This window comes from Actinia tenebrosa, unplaced genomic scaffold, assembly GCF_029948245.1.
Source record: "Actinia tenebrosa isolate PJP-AT-01 unplaced genomic scaffold, QUT_ActTen_1.0 PGA_scaffold10__47_contigs__length_13832649, whole genome shotgun sequence".
Taxonomy (NCBI): domain Eukaryota; kingdom Metazoa; phylum Cnidaria; class Anthozoa; order Actiniaria; family Actiniidae; genus Actinia; species Actinia tenebrosa.
In genome coordinates this window covers 12,899,571-12,922,448 of record NW_028292570.1, presented here as the reverse complement: position 1 = coordinate 12,922,448, position 22,878 = coordinate 12,899,571, and the positions used below count along the sequence as shown (strand labels likewise).

The following is a 22,878-nucleotide window of genomic DNA, read 5'->3' as shown; positions in this document are numbered from 1 at the left end:
CGTGGATGATCCGCTGAACAGGGTACGGTTTTTCGAGCTTCTTGTCATAAACAGGGTATGCAATTTCACTCAAGTTTGAAGTTCTTCTGTCATATACAGGGTTTCCTGTCATATACAGGGTTTCTACTTTCATATTGACCAAAACTGGTTATAAAAAATGGTCGTAAAAAAACAATATGCGAGATGACATGATCATTGAAACAGGAACTCAGTGCAATTAATTATATCTTTTGTCATGAACAGGGTCTACAAATTTGTTTTTTTTTTGTTGTCATAAACAGGGTACCCCTTTCAGAATCCCAGCGGAACACCCCTACCCAAATTCTGGCAGAGTACCCCCCCCCCGGGCGGTGGTACAAAGGGTGGATAGCGCTCTCCGATAGATAAATCCTTATCCAGTGGATAAGTTCCGTTCTTCAACCCCGTCATTTTGCTTTGCATTTATTTCGTTGTTGTTGTTCTCCTTTGTAAGCCAAGCGTGATGCAAGCCTCTAAATGAATAGATAGATAAACAAAAAAAAAAAAAAACCAGCAAGCAAAAAGGTAAATGAATAAGTTGATGCTGTTATCGAATACATTTATCCACTGAATCTAATCTTTCTAAGAAAGTGTTCTCTTCATGCACAATCATATAAAATAATGTCTGTACCTTGAAGAATTTTGTTCCTTTTTCCTTCATTCTCAGTGCTGTAGCGATCTTTTCCTCGTTTGAAAGTTCCCATGCTTCTGAAAACTAGGAAAACATGATATAATCAGTTTTTACTCTTCCTGATTGAGTTTGATGATGACGATAATGATGATGATGATCATGATGATGATGGTGGTAATGGTGGTGATGATGATAATGATGATGGTGTTGATGATGGTGATGACGATAATGATGATGATGATGATCATGGTGATGGTGGTGACGGTGTTGATGACGGTGATGATGATGATGGTGATGATGATGACGGTGATGATGATGATGGTAATGTTGATAATAGTGATGATGGTGATGGTGTTGATGACTGATGATGATGACGGTGATGATGATGGTGATGATGGTGATGACGGCGATGATGATGATGGTAATGTTGATAATGTTGATGATGGTGATGGTGTTGATGATGGTGACAATGATAATGATGTTGACTAATGATTATGGTGATTGATGATAATATTATGGTGCTGATAATAACAATGACAAGCAATGCAGGGCTTATAGAATGTTTTAGAGCTGTCTATGATTCGATACAAGGAACACAAGGTATTTTATAGAAAAGAAAAAGTAACCATTGGTTAACCTCTAAATGATTGCATCATCAGCAGCTTCGCCTCTTAAAAAGCGCTGTCTCGGGACCACAAACACACTATTACCCTCGGTCCCAGTCAATAAGTATTAAATGTTTACCTTTTCAAAGTTCTTTATTTCAATAACATAAGTAAGAGCGGCATTAGGAGGGACTCCAAGTTCGGAGTTTCCTTCTGGTCCGTATCCGTACTTTCCAGGCTTGATAAACACTTTTGCAGTCTCTTTATTCATCATTTTGCCAATCCCTTCTTCGGCACCTTCAACGAGGCCAATCTCTGAACCTTTAAATCAAAAACATTTGAATTTGTTAATAAACCTTGATTTAAAAAAAAAAATTAATTAATAAGGAATACAGTGTAAAATATGCACTCATGTCTCTGTTCCCAAGATATATATGTGAACTGGTTAGCATTAAGGATAACAATTCTTATAATCTTAGATCTTCTAAAGGTTTGCTTCTGCAGCCGCCAAGCTTTTTGACCAAAAAGACACTAGGAGACCGTGCTTTTTCTGCGGCTGCTCCGAAGTTATGGAACAATTTACCACAAGAGATACATAACAAGACGTTGTTAAAGACCCACCTTTTTAGACTAGCTTTTAATTAGATTTCCTTTTACTTAATATTTACAAATTAGTTTCCCATTTGTTTTAACGTGTTGGGCCCCGTTTGGACGTTATAATTATGGTGATGATGAGGATGGTGGTGATGATGATGATGATGACGATGGTGATGATGATGATGGTGATGATGATGATAGTGATGGTGATGATGGTGATGACGATGGTGATGATGTATGATGATGTATGATGATGATGATGGTGTTGATGTAGATGATGATAATTATGGTGATGATGATGATGATGGTTATTAACACATCAGTTTTCCATTACTAACCTTCACCAAATGTAAACGTTATATCTCTGTCGTCAAACACTTTCTCTTCACAGGTACCAGTTATATGAGCTAAAAGAAAGAAAAATTATTATACAACATATGCTTTGCTTTATAAAATAACTGTTATAAATCTCGCATTCTGATTGGTTAGGAGCATGTGCTTTATGAGAGCACACAGCACATGCATGCACTTTCATTTGCGTCATTCCTATCCAAAAAAAACAAAAAAAGAAATAAAAACCTTGCTGACGTGGTTTGACTGTAAATTGTGGTCCCATCTCTCCACACTCATCATTACTAACCAAAATTGGAGGAATGTAAAAGACCACCCTTAGTACCTACGCCTCATATTAACCACCTCGTTGTAAGCGTCTTTGAATATGTACACAGAAAGGGTGCAATATAAACCACAATCATAACCTTACATTACATTACAGTGAATAGTTAGCATTATTCGCCGAAGGTGAAGTCATTGAGTCTTCTCCATATTCACTGAGCCTGAGGTGAATAATTGTTTTAGCATATACCAACTTGTGTACAGAGTAACTTATTTTTATATATACTTATTTCAATAAAGTTAGTCGCCTGAAAAGCTACAAAGCTGAGACCGGCAAGGATTATGGGTAGATACATTTTACATGTTTTAACCGCTTGATAACTGTTTATGGACTTGAGATCTTCTACCAGTTACAAGTTATCCTCCTCTGAGCATCCTCAACTGCTGCAGTTTGTGTCAAAAGCTTTACTTGTTGGATATAAAACATGATTCTCAGCGATCACAGCTTTCTAGGTTTTTGGTGACTAACTTTATTGAAATAAGTATATACAATAATTCAATAAAACAAACAAACAGAAACTTTTAGTTTGCGTGACCAATTCACACAAAACTTTTAGCAAAACTTTTAGGCCATACTTTGTTGCCTTTTTAGTATTGATAGGAATGACATTTACTTTCACAGCAAAACGATTGCCGGCAGATGCCATTTTGTTGCCGACTCAATATTCCAAGATTCAGAGGTGAATATATCACAATATTCACCTCCAATTAACCAATGAGCATGCGCATTCTTAGGAAGTACACAAGTTGGTATATGCTAATAATTATTATGATATGCCTTCAACAGGAAATTGTTGCTGAACAGGAGACAATACCTTCAATTTGTGCACCAATATTAGGTCTGTCGTATCCAACTCCTTTCTTCATGACTATTTTAGTTACTTGGCCATCCTTTGTTACGTTAGTGCCCTTCCAGTCTAGCAGTTCAATTTCAAACTGTAACGTACTGTCAGGGGGTATTTTACTTCCCCCCTTCTTGCCGTAACCGTACTCTGGCTTGATTGTCAGTTGTGCTTTCTCTCCTTTTTTCATTGTTGCTACTCCAATATCCCATCCTTTGATTACTACACCTAATAAGATAATCAAAAATGGTGAAAAACTTGATTTCCTAAATTTTAAAACCTCCAATTTTTTTAGCCTCTGGGCTGATCTAAGTCAGGGCATGGCTAACTCACAGATCAAACCCTGAAACAACCTCTGGGCTGAACTAAGTCAGGGCATGGCTAACTCAGAGATAGAACCCTGAAACAAGCTCTGGGCTGATCTAAGTCAGGGCATGGCTAATTCACAGATCAAACCCTCAAACAACCTCTGGGCTGATCTAAGTCAGGGCATGGGTAACTCACAGATTGAACCCTGAAACAACCTCTGGGCTGATCTAAGTCAGGGCATGGGTAATTCACAGATTGAACCCTGAAACAACCTCTGGGCTGATCTAAGTCAGGGCATGGCTAATTCACAGATTGAACCCTGAAACAACCTCTGGGCTGATCTAAGTCAGGGCATGGCTAATTCACAGATTGAACCCTGAAACAACCTCTGGGCTGATCTAAGTCAGGGCATGGCTAATTCACAGATCAAACCCTGAAACAACCTCTGGGCTGATCTAAGTCAGGGCATGGCTAATTCACAGATTGAACCCTGAAACAACCTCTGGGCTGATCTAAGTCAGGGCATGGCTAATTCACAGATCAAACCCTGAAACAACCTCTGGGCTAATCTAAGTCAGGGCATGGGTAACTCACAGATTGAACCCTGAAACAACCTCTGGGCTGATCTAAGTCAGGGCATGTCTAACTCACAGATCAAACCCTGAAACAACCTCTGGGCTAATCTAAGTCAGGGCATGGGTAACTCACAGATTGAACCCTGAAACAACCTCTGGGCTGATCTAAGTCAGGGCATGGATAACTCACAGATTAAACCCTGAAACAACCTCTGGGCTGATCTAAGTCAGGGCATGGATAACTCACAGATTGAACACTGAAACAACCTCTGGGCTAATCTAAGTCAGGGCATGGGTAACTCACAGATTAAACCCTGAAACAACCTCTGGGCTGATCTAAGTCAGGGCATGGATAACTCACAGATTAAACCCTGAAACAACCTCTGGGCTGATCTAAGTCAGGGCATGGCAAATTCACAGATCAAACCCTGAAACAACCTCTGGGTTGATCTATGTCAGGGCATGGCTAATTCACAGATCAAACCCTGAAACAACCTCTGGGCTAATCTAAGTCAGGGCATGGATAACTCACAGATTGAACCCTGAAACAACCTCTGGGCTGATCTAAGTCAGGGCATGGATAACTCACAGATTAAACCCTGAAACAACCTCTGGGCTGATCTAAGTCAGGGCACGGTTAACTCACAGATTAAACCCTGAAACAACCTCTGGGCTGATCTAAGTCAGGGCATGGCTAACTCACAGATTAAACCCTGAAACAACCTCTGGGCTGATCTAAGTCAGGGCACGGCTAACTCACAGATTGAACCCTGAAACAACCTCTGGGCTGATCTAAGTCAGGGCGAGCCTAACTCACAGATCAAACCCTGAAACAACCTCTGGGCTGATCTAAATCAAGGCATGGCTAACTCACAGATTGAACCCTGAAACAACCTCTGGACTGATCTAAGTCAGGGTATGGCTAACTCACAGATTGAACCCTGAAACAATCTCTGGGCTAATCTAAGTCAGGGTATGGCTAACTCACAGATTAAACCTTGAAACAACCTCTGGGCTGATCTAAATCAAGGCATGGCTAACTCACAGATTGAACCCTGAAACAATCTCTGGGCTAATCTAAGTCAGGGTATGGCTAACTCACAGATTGAATCCTGAAACAACCTCTGGACTGATCTAAGTCAGGGCATGGATAAATCACCGATTAAACCCTGAATTTTGTTGTGTCATCCAACATGGCTGCCATGCTTGTTCCTTCAATCTCTTCAATCTCAATCTCTTGGGAATGATTGACACTATTCGATTAGGTAACGAGATTTAAGCAAATAATTACCTTCTCCTAAAACAAATTGGAAAGGTTCTCCAGCAAGATTTGAATCGAAAACCTCTCCATCAAGAAATCTGCCGACATAGCTGACCATAACAGTACATCCTTCTCCAACTGAAGTTTGACCACGTTTCCCTTCAACCAAGATTTTTTTTCTCACACCGCCATCTTGAGCCTCTGTTAAATCGACTCCGTATAGCTCTTCTTCATTGACTGTGGGTTCTTGTTTGGGATCTTTTTCGTCTACAACTGAAGGCATTGCAGAAAGCAAAGGTTTAAGAGAAAGACAAATGTTTCTCCTTTCACAACTAAACTTCAAAATGGCGGTAAACAAAGTCTCACTATGCCTACCCCCCTGAGTAGGAAGTTTCATTCTTAGGCACAGGGATCCCAGTTTCGAGTTTACGTTGCCGTTATTACTTTTCTCTCATTCTCCTTTCTTTTCCTTCATTCCTTTTTCGCTTTACTCTTCATGTAGTTTTCTTTATATTCCGTTTCTTTTGTTTCTTCCATCCCTTCCTTCTTTCTTCCTTCCTTCCTTCCTTCCTTCCTTCCTTCCTTCCTTCCTTCTTTCTTTCTTTCTTTCTTTCTTTCTTTCTTTCTTTCTTTCTTTCTTTCTTTCTTTCTTTCTTTCTTTCTGTCTTTCTGTCTTTCAATTATTCCACAATTTCTCTTCATCTAATCATTTTCTTAAATTCTTTTCAGTACTCTAAAAGGTAGTTGGATTATGCCACGTAAGTTTCAAGGGTCAACATCAAAAGAAAAAGAAAATTGTACTTGGGGTACAGGGACACTTCGGGAAAACAGCAGGTATTCCAGTAGGTATTCTAGTTCATTCTCTCTTGGTAGAAAAATAAACATCGTCGCGAGCAGGATTTGAACATGCGCGGGGAGACCCCACTTTAGATTTCTAGTCTAACGCCTTAACCACTCGGCCATCGCGACTGTTTTTTTAAATTCATGTATGAGAGTTGGAACGGAATTGCCAGGGCACAGGTTCAAATCCCGTTCAAGACTCGGGATTTTTTCTTAGTCTTTCAAGTTGCAGCTGCATAAGTTGCTTCATATACTGCGAGGAGCAGCTCAATATAATACATGCGTAATAAGTAAATTACGAGACTTAGATGAAACAACTGAAGAAGAGTGCCATACAAGCCTTTCACAACTTCAAGTCGCGTAAAAAATGAGCCAGCTCAACTAGAAACTGTGGACAGCTGTTTCGGCCTGTATTGGGCCTCGTCAGCATGGTGTATCTAGTGAGCTGGCAATCCCACGAAAAAGTAGTACTAGATAGATGTGGCAGTGCGCCGTGTGGGATGGGCTCGGATTATCAATATAATACATACTGGTCAATATTAATTTCATTTAGAAATGTTACTTCTAAATCACGTGATTAAATGTCCCAATTGAATAATTTGAGAGGAATACTCGGTCAAGAACAGAGTTCTAGCAAGGAAAAGAATACCAAGAAATAATCAACTTCAGCTGTAAGTCTAGTCTCTGTAATTAAGCCAAAGCATTTTGGGAAAAGATTTTCTCTGATACTGAATATGTTGCTTAGCAACGAAGTTTATACAAAGCCATATCTACACCCAAAACCTTTCTCTTTTATGTCTTTAGTATTCTACTATATCTTCACTAGTTTTCAATTTACCTATTAACTGTGAAGTTTGAGACTAGCTTGCTTCGCAAAGAAGTTTACACAAAGCCATATCTACAGCCAAAACCTTTCTCTTTTATGTCTTTAGTATTCTACTATCTTCACTAGTTTTCATTTTACCTGTTAACTGTGAAGTTTGAGTTATATTCTCGCTAACCATTAAGAGCGGTAATAGGATCTTCAGCCGCTTAGAAATTAAGTTCAGGCAGAATCGACGTCGGTAAAATCACGTGATATTGAGATTTGTATAACACGCAAAGTTCATCTATGGTTACCATAAATAAGGTTTGCTGGTTGAACTTTTGCTCACGAAAAGCACAGAGAACTGAGTTGCGATGGCCGAGCGGTTAAGGCGTTGGACTAGAAATCCAATGGGTTCTTCCCGCGCAGGTTCGAATCCTGCTCGCAACGATTTTTTACCTTTTTCTCCAAACTCTGAAGATTGTTCTTGCTTTTAAATGAAAAAATAGTTATTTTTCTTTGACACAGACATGTTGAACACACTAGAGCTTTAAAGTGTGACTCAGTTGTATGAAAAAAGACTTTCTGGTCCAAAACCAAAAGAAGTTCTATCAAGTTCTAATTGTAGTTTCAGGTGGAGGTTAAATGATTGAGAACATTTTGGTTACAATACATGCTTTATTTGATCGGTTTGGAATCCACGCATTTGCGCACGTCCCACCACCCCTCCCCTCACGTCTACACATATTTTCTTATTGGTTCTTTAAGCACATTTTTCACCAAAGAAAATTCCAAGCATTGGCTTGTTTAGATTCCTCTTCTACATAATGTTTTACATGTTTTAAGAAGTGTTGGTATTTCCTTTCCCCCTCCCCCCCTCCCTCCCCCCTCCCCCCCTCCTCCACAAAGGCCGACACCACCCAAACACACCTTCTCGTACCAGTCTTTCTGCTGTTATCTGCTCGTTTGATTTACATTTCCTGTTTGTCTGGTGAAAGCAAAGCAAAGGTTTGGTAATCTTTCTCGTCCTCTTCTCTTTGAATTTCAAGTAAGTAATACGTGTTAATTTGTATCAATCAGTGTATAAATACATTAGTTACGTGTGATATAGTAGATCTCTTAGTATATTCTAGATAAGATTTACTGTAAGGTTCTACAATACACAGGTTTGATCATGGAAGAGTTGAACTTGTAACTGTGTGATTTGAAAGCCTGTAAAAACCTCATTTGACCAAATAACCAGATAGGATAATGCTTGTAGAATAATGAAGTAAGAATTTGGATTCCAAGCAGTTTAGCTGGGTTGATATCGTCTGTTAGTGAAACGTTTTGATATCGATCGAGCGAAGGACGCTGTAAATATGGGTGTTGGCTGTCTTGGCGAGTTTTCAAAGCTTCAGGAAGCCGTGTTCGTGTCTTGTACTCAGAGAAAATCATACGAATGGTTTATTTGGAACACCAAGCCATTTATCAAACGTCTAGGTGTATAATTTCTTCATTTAGTATCGTATTTTAACTTTTTTTCTCATATATTTCTATGATTTTCTTGACGATCCTGTATGTCGTAGTGTCCTAATCTAGCTTGGTAATATTCAATTCTATATTGTATTATTAACCATTTTTCTTGGATCTGTTATATTCTTGGTACCCGATCGATGAATTCACAAACGTTTGGTTTCCAGTTTGTCATATTTTTTGACGAATTTAGATATACTTGTTTAAGGAGGCTGTGGGTAGTTTTGGTCTGGCACACCTAGCCACATTGAAACAGCTATAACTTCATCTTGAATAAATCGATCTGCAAGCGCTTTTCACACAATGTCAAGAAAGGATTAAAGGTTTCAAAAATGATAAATTAGTTTAAAGCGGCCTTTTCGTTTTGAGTATGAATCATAGAAACATACTTATAGAAATAAGTACGCTCACGATTTTTTTTGCTCACAGCTGCTTGTTGATTATTCATGCTTGACTTCCGTGTTATTCCTTGTCGCGTGCTGTTATGGCTGGCTGCACCGCTTACGCTTTGCTGGGCTCTGTGTACAAAGTCTTGTAACGACAGCAAAGCATAAGCATACTTATTTTTATTTGGCTGCCTTAAAACCCTTCAATGCATAAGAAATTTAACTTGTCGTTACGATGGAGAGTAGGTGCCTGGCAAAGCGGTAGGCGATGGCAACTAGCTGGCAAGAGGTAACCATGGCAACCAAGCCACGGGTCAACCTCCATTACTCCTCTCCAAGCATTTAGTGTGGTGCTTGGAGTTGGTCGACCCGTGGCAGGAGCCATGGGACCGACTAACACCCAAAACTGCATCTCCAAGCACCAACAGTCGCTGCCTCTCCAGTTGTCACGCATGCAGACACAACATCCATAGGTAGTGTGGTGTACGCGACTAAACCCAGGTGGCAATGGCTAGCATGAGGGCAAAATTGACAATGTACAAATGGTGGCCAAGCTAAAAGGATACCACTTACCAAAACTAAGCAAGTTTACCAGAGGCACTAATGATTACTTGCTGAGGAGTTCTAATATACTGTTTATAGGCATCACTTTTCCAACGGCCCAAGACTTGGATTAAATGATCTGGTATACCCACTTGAGCCGCTGTAGTTGCGGCCCCAATACGGAAGCTATGGCTTGAAAAGTTACCAGCTACACCTGCTGATCGTAGAATAGCCCTGAGTCTGTCCGTGACCAGCTGCCTAGTCAGTGGCTGACCATCAGCCAGCAGGAAGAGTGGGCCTGGAAGATTACCACGATATGCTAAATAGTTCAGCACTGCTCTCACAGCACACAGGGATGATGATCCGCGACCAACATACACATGACAACCCTGACGAAACGGATCCGTTTTTGAGGCTTTAATGAACAGTCTTAAGCAAGAAGGAGACCCTGTAGAGTCCACGGTTATGTCCTGCACAGTCAGGTGTACATCTGGATCAAATTTTTTAAGCGAGGGGCAAGTAAATTCGGCTGAGCGAAGGAAACCAAAATAAGCCAATGAGCAGGCAGCCCAAAACATGCAGTCATTGAACGAAGATAGAACCAAGCCAGAGTGTACTACTCTCAGGACCTCTGGAGTAACAGGAAGTCTAGACGAAGAAGAGACGACACCTTGGGTTCGCTTAATGCCTTTTGTCACTCTTTGGAGCCGCAAGCAGTTCTGAAGTGGATCATCGAAACCTTGTTCAATATGGAGGGAACGGACAGCTGACAGATAAACTTTTATAGAGGAATGACGCATCGACTCGGCCAGCATTGTCATAAATAAGCAGAGGGTCCATTCATCTGTGGGACATGGTGAGCCTGATGGGGATAAGCGGCCACTTTGGTAGCAAAAGTTGACAAACTTCTCTTGGGCGGTAGAATAACAGCGACGGGTGGAATGCGCTAAACCCTCAGATAAATAGACCAAACACTGATTATTTAGAGAACCGATGTCAGAGAAGACAGAAGCTGAGCTGGGACCTCTGCTGGGTATAGGTTGGCGTTCGGGGCCAGAGAACGGAAGACCTGCATATTAAAACGAGAAAGAGCATCAGCTATCCCATTACGAATACCTGCCACATGTTCAGCTGAAAAGGAAAAGCCATGACGGGCTGCTGCAAACAGAAGGCTTCGGAGTAAAACCATGATCGAAGAGTCTCTGGAAGTCCTGCTATTTAAGATTGCTACCACAGCTTCGTTGTCCACCTTAAACAGAACACGCTGCTTTCTCCAACCGTGACCCCAGATATGCGCTGCCAGTACGACTGGAAATAACTCCTTGTAAGCAATGGAGAGGGAAGCTTGCCGAGGTAACCACCTGCCATTGAACCAATCAGAATCGAGGAAGGCACCATAACCCCGTGTTCCTGAGGCGTCTGACCCTACGCAAACCGTAGGTGGAGGCTGTAGTGAGGGGAGCAGGAAAAAACTTATCCCATTCCATTGATTGAAAAAAACCAGCCACCACTTCAGGTCTTTCTTGAATTCTGTATTCAGGCGGATGGGGTGATCGTCTTTTCGGAAGCAACAGAGTAGATCAATCATTCTCCGAAGAAACGTGCGACCTGGCCAAACTACCTTAGAGGCATGATGGAGTACACCAATCAGCGACTGAAGTTGTTTCTTGTGGCACCATTTGTAAGAAGACCAAGTTCTCAACAGTTCCAGGGTAGCAGCAAATTTGTCGGCAGGGAGACGCAGAGTTTCGGCCATTGTGTCAATTTCAATCCCTAAAACTACTAGGCAAGTGGATGGCCCTACACACTTGTCTGGGTGTAGGGGCAGACCTAGGTCAGCAGTAATGGATGTAGCGATAGCTAAATTGTTAGCACATAAAGCTGAATTAGGAGGTCCAGCTAGTACGAAATCATCTAAATAGTGGCGGATGTCAGGTATCCCATAGTTAGACTGAAGAATCCACTCCACTGCATTGGCGATTGAGTTAAAGATGAAGGGGGCTGATCGCAAACCAAAGGGAAGGACAAGGTCAACAAAGTACTTTGACCTCCATCTCATGCCCAAAAGATGTCGGTCAGATGGGTGAACTGGGACATTTCTGAAAGCACTTTCGATGTCGAACTTAGCCAGCATAGCCCCCTTACCCAGTTTGGAACTCATCTTAACTATATCGTCAATTCTAATGTATTGGAGTGAGCACTCCTCAGGGTCGATGCCATCGTTAACACTGTGGCCAAATGGGGAGGACAGGTCAAAAATAAGACGCCATTTTTCTGGTTGACCTTTCTTTGGAATCACGCCAAAACTGCTTACTTGAAGAGGAATAATGGGAGGGGATTCAAAGGGGCCAGCCACCCGCCCCAATCTAACTTCCTTGTCTAAATACACGTCCATGACTTGAGACTGCTGATATGCTGAAGCTTTGTTCTTCTTTGACGATTTCAACTTGACAGACGACTTAAAACCCAGTTGGAAACCATCTTTAATGCCATGCAGTATAAATTCTACCCATTGCCGATTGGGGTGATTCTGTAAGCCATGGGCGAATTTATCATAATTCAAAGAAGAAATTTCGGCAACTGAAGGGAGGGGAAGGCTGGTGCCTATGAAACAATGTATAAATAGATCAACAAATGCCCCCATAAATGATTAAGTCAACATTAAATGACGTACGTTAAGTTCGACGCACAATGTAGTGTCTAAGTGATATTCAACAAACTAGAACGAAAATTAAAATGGTGCTGTTCTCTGAACCTAATAACACAGCCTTGAGTCCAAAGTCACATGCTTAGTGGTATTTTCTGCGCTTGGCCTCGGACGGATTGACAGAGCGGGAACGTTCCAAATTTCTGGGCTTGATCGGCTCTGGGCATGCACTCTTGCGATGGTCCCCTTCGCAGCTACTGCAAGCATGGCGGAACCGACATTCTGGAGAAGGGGCAATGCACCGACCAGCATTCCAAGAGTGGCAAAGGACCCTTGAGGTCAAACTACCTTGGGCCTCCCTCCCCCCTGCTGTAGTTGAAGCAACCACTCGAGGGCGCACCTGGGCACCTGCAGTGTTAAAACTGTAAAGTTGGACCTTCATTGTTGACCACGTTGTGCATTTCTCAGCAGCAGCATATTCTCGAAACTCCCGATCATAGTTCAGCCATGCACTGCCACTAAACTGTCGGTATGTGCGCAAGATAAGGAGCTTGTACTTGAGCAAATCGTCTTTGCGGTTGGGAAAATATTTTCCGACGATTAAAGAATAAATGGTGAAAGCTTCCACCCAAGATGTAATATCTGAAATTTGCTTTTTGTTCTTTTTGGCGGTGTTACAAAGGATGAGGCGGCCATCGAAGTGCAGTTGTGGCTCTGGTTCTTGAGAGGAGATGTTTTCCAGCAGCAAGTCCTCAAGATGAACAAATTTTCCGGCAAGAATTTGGGCCACCACTTTGTAGGGAACGGGAGAATAACCAGGACCCACTACAAACGGCTGGTTAAGGGGGGGCGTGTTCCCCAGGAAATTTTCCGGCGCCGAAAATGACGAAGACGACGTCGCGGCACTTGGGACAGTTACGGGCCGAGGGAGAGTATAAGGCGATACAAATGAAGGTACAGATAAGGCAGACGTACCTGAGCAAGATGGCGGAGGCAAATAAGCCGAAGACGCAGTTGATGAAGAAGGAGGCGACCCGGCCATGGATATCCACGGCATAGATGAGCCAGTCTGGGCCAATTGGTTAGTACGGTTGGCCAGAGGCGTCGAAGAACCCTCGTTGTTCTTGGGCAAAGATCCAGAACCCGCCGATGACGAGGCAACACCTGCCGCTAGTAAAGCGGAGTTGACCATGGCCACCAAAGGTGCTTTTAAAGCTTCTACTACTGATGTAACCAACTCAGTAGACGGCGCAGTAGATGTAGGGACGCCATTACAAGCCGACTCAACCGAAACTGGAGGAGCCAGCGAAGAAGAACAAGAGGTAGGAACCATGCTGTCCAAGCTATTGCGTGTGTTACGGGGCATTTTTTATCGACCAAACAATTAACACGAGGACAAGGAACAATGGAAAGACGATCGTAAATAGACGTCGAAACGCTGGAAGAACCACTAACAATAAGGATTGAGAAAGGATGGCTTGAAAAAAGGCGTATAAACCAGAAGCAAAACCGCGATATGAAGGCAATGGCTAACAGCAACTCAGCTACAGCAACCACGAGGCCTTAGGCAGCAACTGCGCATGGGCAAGTCTCACACCGCTGGCCAGCACTCCACTCCCAGTTAACTTTGCTTAAATTTAACCACATTAAAGGAGAATATTTGTAAAAGATACATCTTTTAGTGACTTCATTAGAAAAAAATCGTTTGATTTTTTGAATGCTGCTTTCATCAATATTTTCTATCGCTTTTGACAACAAATGGGGTCATTTAGCTTCATATCAAAAAATCCATAACCTTAGAAAGCCGAAAGTCACAATTTGATTCTTACTCTATAAAGACAGTGTCTATATATTCATACCTATATTCTAGCTACTAAAAATATTGAATCCACTAAATTAAAGTCCCGATTTTGAGGTTATAAAGTTGTAACGCTGGAAATAATAGTAAAAGTCCATGAAAATATTCATCACATAATATTTGGAAAAGGCTCTCATACATTTTTTTCCATATTGCAATATATTGGGTGCCTTGATGAATACTATCGACTGGTGCAAGTCGCTTTGAAAGTTAAGGTCTAGTTTTTGAGAAAATAAGCAGTAAAGGATTTCTATGATGTCACCATTACGTCATAACGAAAAGGCCACTTTAAACTAACTTATCATTTTTGAAACCTTTAATCCTTTCCTAACATTGTGTGAAAAGTGCTTGCAGATCGAGTTATTCAAGATGAAGTTGTAGCCGTTTCAATGAGGCTAGGTGTGCCAGACCAAAACTACCCACAGCCTCCTTAAGTGAATTATGAGTACTAAGATCTAGAACTGTTGTAGGATAATACAATACCCAAGAGATGCAAAGGTGTGTCGAGAGATCACGAGACTTTAGAGGTCACGCGACCATCTTATGTTACATAGATGAACAGTTTTGATTGACAGCTGATGACAAAGAACTTGAACTGAGTTCAAAATATAAATTCTATTGAAAAGGTTTCAAGGTTCCTTGTGGATGACTGAGTCCCCACTTATGACATGCTACAGATTTCCTTATATTATGTTTAGATCTAGTATTATATTTATGTACATCATGAGCATGTAAGATGCTCAACTTATGAGAAAAAAGATTATTTTTACAATTGGAGGTCAATGAAGTTGGGAAGCATTTTTATTATGGATTGAAGGATGCTACCAATAGTGATTTGAAATGGTAAACAATTGTGCTATAAAGTCTTTCATGAATTATTGTTAAGGACGGTGCCTACTAATTGAGAATCAATTATTTTTTTAAATGACTATGTGAATTATTTTAACCTATCAGAGGGTTTATTTATTTTATTTACAAAGCTTTACCTCCAAATAAAGATATGATAATTAACAAAATAAAGAATCGCGAATGAGGTAGGGATTATACAACATAGCATAGCTCCAATCTAAGGCTGCATTCATAATGTATGGCAGAGTGGGGGGGGGGGGGGGGGGGGGGGGGGGGGGCAGGTGAAAATTTGAAATGTCCAGAATAATTCTTAACAGTGCCTTTAAAGTCATGCAAAAACCTACGGATAAAAGTATGGATGATTTTTGGGACTATACATTGTCAGCAAAAACCTCCCATTTCCAATTTTTTTTTTTTTTTTCCCAAACCTTTATAGTTCAACATATAGTAAGATGTTTTATTTTTTCCTTCAACAGGCAGTTCATCAAAATGGCTCTCTTTCTGGAAGACCAACATAAGAAAGCTATAGTTAGATTAGAAACAATAAATAAAGATACAAAAGAAGTCAATGAACTTGGGTTTGCTACAAAGATTATGCCAGAGAAAGAAGATATAGTTCTAGTAACAAGTCCTAGTATCTTCCCAGATGGTATAGATGCACATTTGGATGAAATTTTGGTTCATCGATGGAAGCCAAAACCCAAGCAAAAGGATCCAGTGAAAGTAAAGAGTATCGAAAGTCATAAACAAGCAGATGTTAACACAGTTGTGTTTGAAGGGGAGAAGAAGTATTCTCTACAATATAAAGTTCTTACTGAGAAAGAGATAAAACAACACAAGAAACTGACTGCATGTGTGTTTGAAGATAAAAAGAAAATAGAGCTGCAGTTTGAATACCAAAGAGGATCATACAAGCTGAGTAATGTAAGCAAAGAAGGCTTTGATGTGAAGAGAGCTAAAGGTGCACCAGTGATTATTGGGGAGTTTTCACACTACGTGCTTGGTATTCCAAGATATAATTATAACATTGTTGGTGTACTGTCCATGAATAGTAATGGTGACATGTATCCTGCTTTATTCAAAGATGGATTTTTAGGTGAGACTTCTTAAAATTTTCTTTAAACAAAGTTTGCATAATTTACATACATACATACTTTTTTAGTAACTCCCAATGTGGGCTTTTCAGTTACAATAATAACTATATCAAAGAAAATCTATTTACAAACACATATATAATAAAAATATATTATGATATTTAAAAATATAAGTATCAAAATAGGTTTCTAATAATTGGGAATACTCTTAAGCACAGAGCAGTGGATCAGTCCAGCGCACAGCTGGTCAGCAGGAACCGAGATCCCCTAACCCAAGTGTGACTGAGCCACAACTCTGCGCTCAAAAAACATTCAAAGATTTAACAAATAAATATCAAAATTAGGATTCTAATAATATTGGATATATTATAATACCCTGAAGCACAGAGCAGCAGATCAGTCCAGCACACTGGTCCGCAGGAACCGAGCTCCTCTAACCTGAGCGCAACTGAGCCACTACTCGGCGCTTAAAGATATTCAAAGTTTCTACGGATCTAAGATCATTACTCAATTCATTCCCTAATTTATATTGAGCAATGTCCAGCAATGTTTAACCCTTTGACTCCTGAGCCATTCTGTCCATCTATTGAGTGCTGGAGGGCATCATGAAGCCCTAGAACAGCTTAAATCAGCATTTTCTCGCAGAACTGAGATTATACAAGGGATTTTAGTGCCAAAAGTTTGCACATTCATGTACTCGGTACATTTGAGAATTTTTGGTGCAAATTATCCTTTAGAAATAGTTAGACGACCAGGACCTACTTTGCCTTTTCTCAAATATTTGACTCATGGAGAATGCTGTGAGGCTGATATTTCATTGGTAAGACCTAGTGGCTCGACACTTATTAAAAAAATAAAAATAAAAAGATGAGGAAGGGATGACTCCATGCCAAAATTTGAAAGGATTTCCCATAAAGCATTTTGATGCATACGAGTGAAGAATGGAGTAGTGACGAAGTACCTCCAGAAAAACGGCCGTTGCTCGTCGTGTAGAAAGAATTGATGGCAAAGAAAGGTCTAAAATCCAAAAGTCAGATCCTTGAACTTAGCATTATTTTTGAGTTGAAATATAACATTGAAGTAAAAATGATTCAATGATAAAGAGTGATTTTGATTCTTAGCTTTGAAAAAGAAGTCAAAGATAGTGATTCTTGTTTTTTGTTAGAATTTTTTGCGACATTTTTTCTGTTTAGACCTTGCTCAAAATTGTTGAAGGTGGAATTTTTCAAGTAACATGTGTTTCTTTACGGGCGGTTTCGAGCATTATACGAGTCAAAGGGTTAAATAAAAAGATAAATGCAGGTTTTTGAAATATGAGAGGTGGTATCAAATGAGGCTAGGTTACGATATCTGTTATTGTCATAGGAAAAAAAAATTAGTAAAACAATTTTTTGCTCAAGTTAAAAAATAATAAAGTAATCGCCGAAAGGCTAAAATTGTCGTTAGGGCCCTGGACACTAGTGTGTTGCCATAGCAACCACACTATATGCTATTATATTTTTTAGCATCATATTTTCTGGTTGGCAGGTTTTATAATGATACATACTGTAGTTTGTTAAACTTAACTGTAACAATACATACAAGATAATTTTAAACCAAGAGCCGGCCCCACAAAGGTTAACAGTAAAATTAAGGCTCAAGAAGAAACTAGTTACAAACATGTCTTATATTCTTACACACAATAGCAAACGTGACATTCCCAAATAAGCAAAACCATTCATTTTGTATGTTTTTGTGTTTTAAGAGGAAGATGTCAAAAGAAAAATACCAAAAAACATAGAGAGGGATCATGCTAAAGGTATGTTTCACTTTTGTACATGTTTATTTACATAAATAAATTACTCATCTTGGCCCGGTCGTATAAAGCTCTCTTAAGATAAGAGCATCCGTAAGTATCGTTCCAAAACAATAGGCCATTGTACTAAGACAATACTTACGAGTGTTTTTAAGAGATCTTTATGCAACTGGGCTCTGGCACATAGTGTACAGATGTATGGATGAATACAGAATGAATACAAAGAGATGAATGAATGCACTAATGAATGAATGAATGAATAAGTGAACGGATAAATACATTAATGAATACAAAGGAATGAATGCACTAATGAATGAATGAATGTATAAGTGAACAGATGAATACATTAATGAATGCAAAGAAATGAATGAATGCACTAATGAATGAATGTATAAGTGAACAGATGAATACATAAATGAATACAAAGAAATGAATGGATGCACTAATGAATGAATGAATAAGTGAACAGATGATTACATAAATGAATACAAAAAGATGAATGAATGCACTAATGAATGAATGAATAAGTGAACAGATAAATACATTAATGAATACAAAGAAATGAATGAATGCATTAATGAATGAATGAATAAGTGAACGGATAAATACATTAATGAATACAAAGAAATGAATGAATGCACTAATGAATGAATGTATAAGTGAACAGATGAATACATTAATGAATACAAAGAAATGAATGAATGCACTAATGAATGAATGTATAAGTGAACGGATAAATACATTAATGAATACAAAGAAATGAATGAATGCACTAATGAATGAATGAATAAGTGAACGGATAAATACATAAATGAATACAAAGAAACGAATGAATGCACTAATGAATGAATGTATAAGTGAACGGATAAATACATTAATGAATACAAAGAAATGAATGAATGCACTAATGAATGAATGAATAAGTGAATGAATGAATACATAAATGAATACAAAAAGATGAATGGATGCATTAATGAATGAATGAATAAGGGAACAGATGAATACATAAATGAATACAAAGAAATGAATGAGTGCACTAATGAATGCATAAAAAAATGAGCAAATACATAAAGGAATGAATGCATGAATGAATGAATAAATGAATGAGTGGATGAATAAATACATAAATGAATAAATGCATTTAAAAATTAATGAATGCAATGACGAATAAAACAAAGAATGAATGAATGGATAAATAAATAAAAACATGAATAAATACATCAATGAATAAATAAAAAATAGATAAGTTATTGCATAAATGATTTAATTAATAGATAAGTTAATTCATGAATTTATACATAACAAATAAATGAATGAATGAATGAATGTTAGATAGTCAATTAATAAATGAATAAACCAAACAACAATCGAAAAACCAAACCAACAAACAGGCAAAAATATAAACAAACTAACTTTGTAACTAGCAAATAAATAGAAAAATAGATAAGCATATAGATCAATAAATAACACATGGTTGAATAGTTAGATATATGGATAAATAAATATGAAATACGAAAAGACTGTAAGATACCCATAGTTCTAATCAGTCCTGAGTCGAAAAAAACTGAGATATTTTATTCTTACCTTTTCTTCCTGTGTTTTGGGTGTTAAATTGTTTTGTTTTGATTTTCAGAATATACAGAAAAACTGAAGTCATCCATCAAACAGCAAACCGACTTTCTGTTGTCAGAGGAAGAAGACAAGAAAATTAGAACCGATGACATCTTTACGAGTGTGACTATCCAACGCGGTCCAAAACACTTCGAGGAACCTGAAGAAAGGGGATTTGGAAGGAGGCAATCGGATGAAGTTCAAGCAAGTAGTAAAAAACTCGTGAACTGTTCAGAAATGTTTCTTTGCCCGGAAAATGATGATCAGAAATCTGCAGCTTCTTACACGATCAATCCTAAATCTATCTTGTTGACGGGGAAAGCAGGAATTGGGAAATCCCTCTTTTGTCGTAAGCTGGTACGGGATTGGTCGCATAACCGATTGTTTGAGGAAGGTCAAGAAAATACCAAAGTACCCGATTTTCAGTTTGTGTTCCTGTTGACATTCTGTCAACTTCAAGAAGAAGAAGAAAAAAGGCTTGACTTACGTGATATCTTAAATCGGTCCTCCCTACTGAACGAGCACTCGGTGATAGACGAGCCATTACTGCAGTACATGATTGAAAATCCTGAGAAGCTGCTCATCATTTTTGATGGGTATGATGAGTATAAACCGCATCGAGAGAAAATCACCGGGGACTTTGAGACAAAATATCCAAACGACCCTCATGAAAAAATACCTGTTCCTGCTCTGATTGCCAAAATCATGAAAAGAAAGATGTTAAACGGTGCAGTGGTCCTGATATCCTCGAGGCCTGGCGAAGCCGAGGAATTAAAAAAACTTGCCTTTGATGTGAGATGTGACATTCAAGGATTTTCTTCACTTCAAGTGCTAGAATACACCGAAAAATATTTTAAAGAGAACGAAAGCATGAAGAACAAAGCACTTGATCACATCAAAACGAATGAAATTCTTTTAAGTTTTGGTCACATTCCTGTGATGTGTTATCTAATGTGCTACTATATTAAATGGTACATGACTAAATCCAAAACCACAGAAAAACTACCCGTCACAAGAACAGAACTTTATCATGAAGTAATCAAAGTATTTATTAAGAAACATTCCTCTTCTAAATATGAAGAAATGGAAGAAACTAAAGTACAAGAAATATTACATAAACTAGCTGAACTAGCGGTGAATTTAATGATGGAAGATAAATATATTTTCAACGAAAATGATATGAAAAAATTCAATCTTAACGATGAAGAAATAACAAACCTGAAAGCGAGTGGATTACTTGACTGTTGTCCTGGCGTTAAAAAATCTCCATTCGAGAAACCACCACTTGAATTTACGTTCACCCACTTAACGATTCAAGAATTTCTGTGTGCTTTTTTGTTTGTAGAGAAAAAACAAATCCCAGAGAAAAAGAAAACGAGCGATGTGACATTCATGTTCATGGCGGGAATGTTTTCAAGAGAAAAAGATGAAAAAATGATGGAAAAGTTGATAGAAAATATCAAACCAGGTGATGAAAAAGATACGAGGAATAAACTGCTAACTTTATCCTGTCTGTACGAGTACAAAGACGATGGATTTTCTACCAGAGTAATAAATAACCTTAAACACATATACTGTAATAGGGATGGGTGGATTGGATTTAGTGGAATAACGGATATCGATTGTTTGTACATAAGTTATTTATTAGATATAGTGAATTTAATCAACGCAGAAAAAACTAAACAACATCCAATATTTACACAGTCATTCATTGTTAATAGATTGTACATTGGGGCGTCATCTTTATCAGCATCAGGGATCAGAATGTTGTGTAATTCTCTTGTTCGTATTTCTATTGTTGATGAACTGTCGCTGTTTCATTGTAATTTAGACGATGAATGTGCTAAAATAATATGTGACATGTTGCCTCGTACTAAGATAACACGCCTAGAGCTAGGTTATAATAAGATAACAGATGTTGATGTTAAAATAATATGTGACATGTTGCCTCGTACTAAGATAACAGACCTAGTCCTAACTGCTAATAATATAACAGATGTTGGTGCTCAGTGTCTGTGTTCAGTATTAATACGTGATGATTGTCGTCTAAAAGTGTTAGACTTACGGGATAATCATAACATAACAAGTGAATGTAAACTGTCGTTAAGACAACAACTGATCCCTGGTGTTGTGTTGTATATTTAGATCAATAAAATTCATATATGTAGAGAATATTGAATGAAACCATAATAAACGAGTAGAATATAATCTGTTTTTGTAAATAATATCATATTTTATTGAATACTCAAGAAATTCTTGTAGTTTTATTTTTGCAGTTGATTGAAAAGATTTGTGTTTTATACTCAACAAATATTCAAACAAATCCATTGAAAATCAAAAATATCCCTTGACAAATGTCCAGTAGTTTGATATCAATACAAGAACAAGTTTGTTTTCATCAATATTTTTATTCAACCAAGTTAAAAGAGACTTTTTTTGCAAATATTCATTTTTCTTCATATTTTGAACAAAGTGAGTTGGACTTGAAATACGGACAACAGCAAAAATACTTGTTTTCTTTGTCAAAACATAATCACATTTCTTATCGATGAGAAAGAAACCATAGATATTTATTGTTATTTTAGAGCATTTCATTGATAAAATAGTATTTTGAGTTGGTTATGTTTTGTTTTGAAGTCAACAAACTTGTGTTAAAAAAATGACGGCAAATGATGGCTTGTTTTGTACAAGACTTTAGTTGAACATGGACGAAGAAAACACTACACGACTAATACAAGCTGGAATGATCCGAGTAAATCAAGAAATAATTCTAGACTAATGTGGTTCAATAATCATAGTTATCTAGTTTTTCAATGTGAGGATCAGCAATAATTCAGCTCACCCTTTTTTACTTGTCTTTGTTCAGCTCACCTCGAGTCTGAAAGAAAATAAATAACACGGATATTTAGAACAAATTCTATATACTCAAAACAAGACTAAAAAAACAAAACAAACTTTCCTTGCTGTTTGGTGGTTCTTTTCCTGGGTCTTTTCACATCAGATCAAAGAAGACAAAATACTGACTAAACGAAGGTCTTGACTGCGAACATTTTTACAGTTTGACATATTCTCGCCAAAAAACAAGCAATTTTTTCCATAACTTTTCCAGACTCCTCGAAGCAGATGTAAATAGGTTTAGTAGTTGAGGTATTTACTTGCAATGTGGCTGGTTGTGTAAGTCAGTAAACTGTTGGGAAGAGAGCAATAATCCAGTAGAAATTCTTGGTTGATGAAGAACAAAGAACAAAACCAACTTTGAAAAACTTCCAACCAACCAGTCACGTGATGAAAAGAGCGGGAAAATAATAATCCACGCTGATTGGTTCATGTCAGGGAACTTCAACCAATCAGAGAACATTTATCATCATCATCATCATCATCATCATCATCATCCACAGGCTAACCAATCTGATAAAAGGAAA

The 22,878-nt window shown here is 38.5% G+C and overlaps 3 protein-coding genes and 2 non-coding genes across 5 annotated transcripts; 2 read left to right on the top strand and 3 right to left on the bottom strand.

Annotated features, from left to right (window-relative positions):
• Positions 1 to 550: 550 nt before the first annotated feature.
• On the bottom strand, positions 551 to 5,886 carry LOC148913108 (FK506-binding protein 59-like). The gene is made up of 5 exons (XM_089026279.1): positions 5,544 to 5,886; positions 3,342 to 3,596; positions 2,190 to 2,258; positions 1,394 to 1,575; positions 551 to 733 (listed from the first exon to the last, which is right to left on the bottom strand). The coding sequence occupies exons 1-5, from the start codon at positions 5,794 to 5,796 to the stop codon at positions 566 to 568; spliced, it is 927 nt and encodes a 308-aa protein (XP_088882405.1). The 5' UTR covers positions 5,797 to 5,886; the 3' UTR covers positions 551 to 565.
• Positions 5,887 to 6,398: 512 nt separating this feature from the next.
• Positions 6,399 to 6,482, bottom strand: Trnas-aga (transfer RNA serine (anticodon AGA)). The gene has a single exon. It is a non-coding gene; the product is annotated as a tRNA-Ser (tRNA).
• A 1,044-nt stretch (positions 6,483 to 7,526) lies between these two features.
• Positions 7,527 to 7,608, top strand: Trnas-aga (transfer RNA serine (anticodon AGA)). Its single transcript has one exon. It is a non-coding gene; the product is annotated as a tRNA-Ser (tRNA).
• A 529-nt stretch (positions 7,609 to 8,137) lies between these two features.
• LOC148913104 (NACHT, LRR and PYD domains-containing protein 3-like) lies at positions 8,138 to 21,664 on the top strand. The gene is made up of 4 exons (XM_089027036.1): positions 8,138 to 8,206; positions 15,433 to 16,052; positions 17,795 to 17,848; positions 19,479 to 21,664. The coding sequence occupies exons 2-4, from the start codon at positions 15,446 to 15,448 to the stop codon at positions 21,599 to 21,601; spliced, it is 2,784 nt and encodes a 927-aa protein (XP_088883162.1). The 5' UTR covers positions 8,138 to 8,206; positions 15,433 to 15,445; the 3' UTR covers positions 21,602 to 21,664.
• On the bottom strand, positions 9,285 to 10,674 carry LOC148913105 (uncharacterized). Its single transcript, XM_089027035.1, has one exon. It carries the CDS (start codon positions 10,421 to 10,423, stop codon positions 9,638 to 9,640), a length of 786 nt encoding a protein of 261 aa, XP_088883161.1. The 5' UTR covers positions 10,424 to 10,674; the 3' UTR covers positions 9,285 to 9,637.
• Positions 21,665 to 22,878: the final 1,214 nt, after the last annotated feature.

Coding starts and splice junctions, on each gene's coding strand:
- LOC148913108 (XM_089026279.1), bottom strand. CDS start 5,796: ATGCCTTCAGTTGTAGACGAAAAAGATCCCAAACAAGAACCCACAGTC. Junction 1,576..2,189: donor AACGTTTACATTTGGTGAAG/GTTAGTAATGGA, acceptor TTTGATTTAAAG/GTTCAGAGATTGGCCTCGTT. Junction 734..1,393: donor AAATAAAGAACTTTGAAAAG/GTAAACATTTAA, acceptor ATGTTTTCCTAG/TTTTCAGAAGCATGGGAACT.
- LOC148913105 (XM_089027035.1), bottom strand. CDS start 10,423: ATGACAATGCTGGCCGAGTCGATGCGTCATTCCTCTATAAAAGTTTAT.
- LOC148913104 (XM_089027036.1), top strand. CDS start 15,446: ATGGCTCTCTTTCTGGAAGACCAACATAAGAAAGCTATAGTTAGATTA. Junction 16,053..17,794: donor ATTCAAAGATGGATTTTTAG/GTGAGACTTCTT, acceptor TTGTGTTTTAAG/AGGAAGATGTCAAAAGAAAA. Junction 17,849..19,478: donor AGAGAGGGATCATGCTAAAG/GTATGTTTCACT, acceptor TTTGATTTTCAG/AATATACAGAAAAACTGAAG.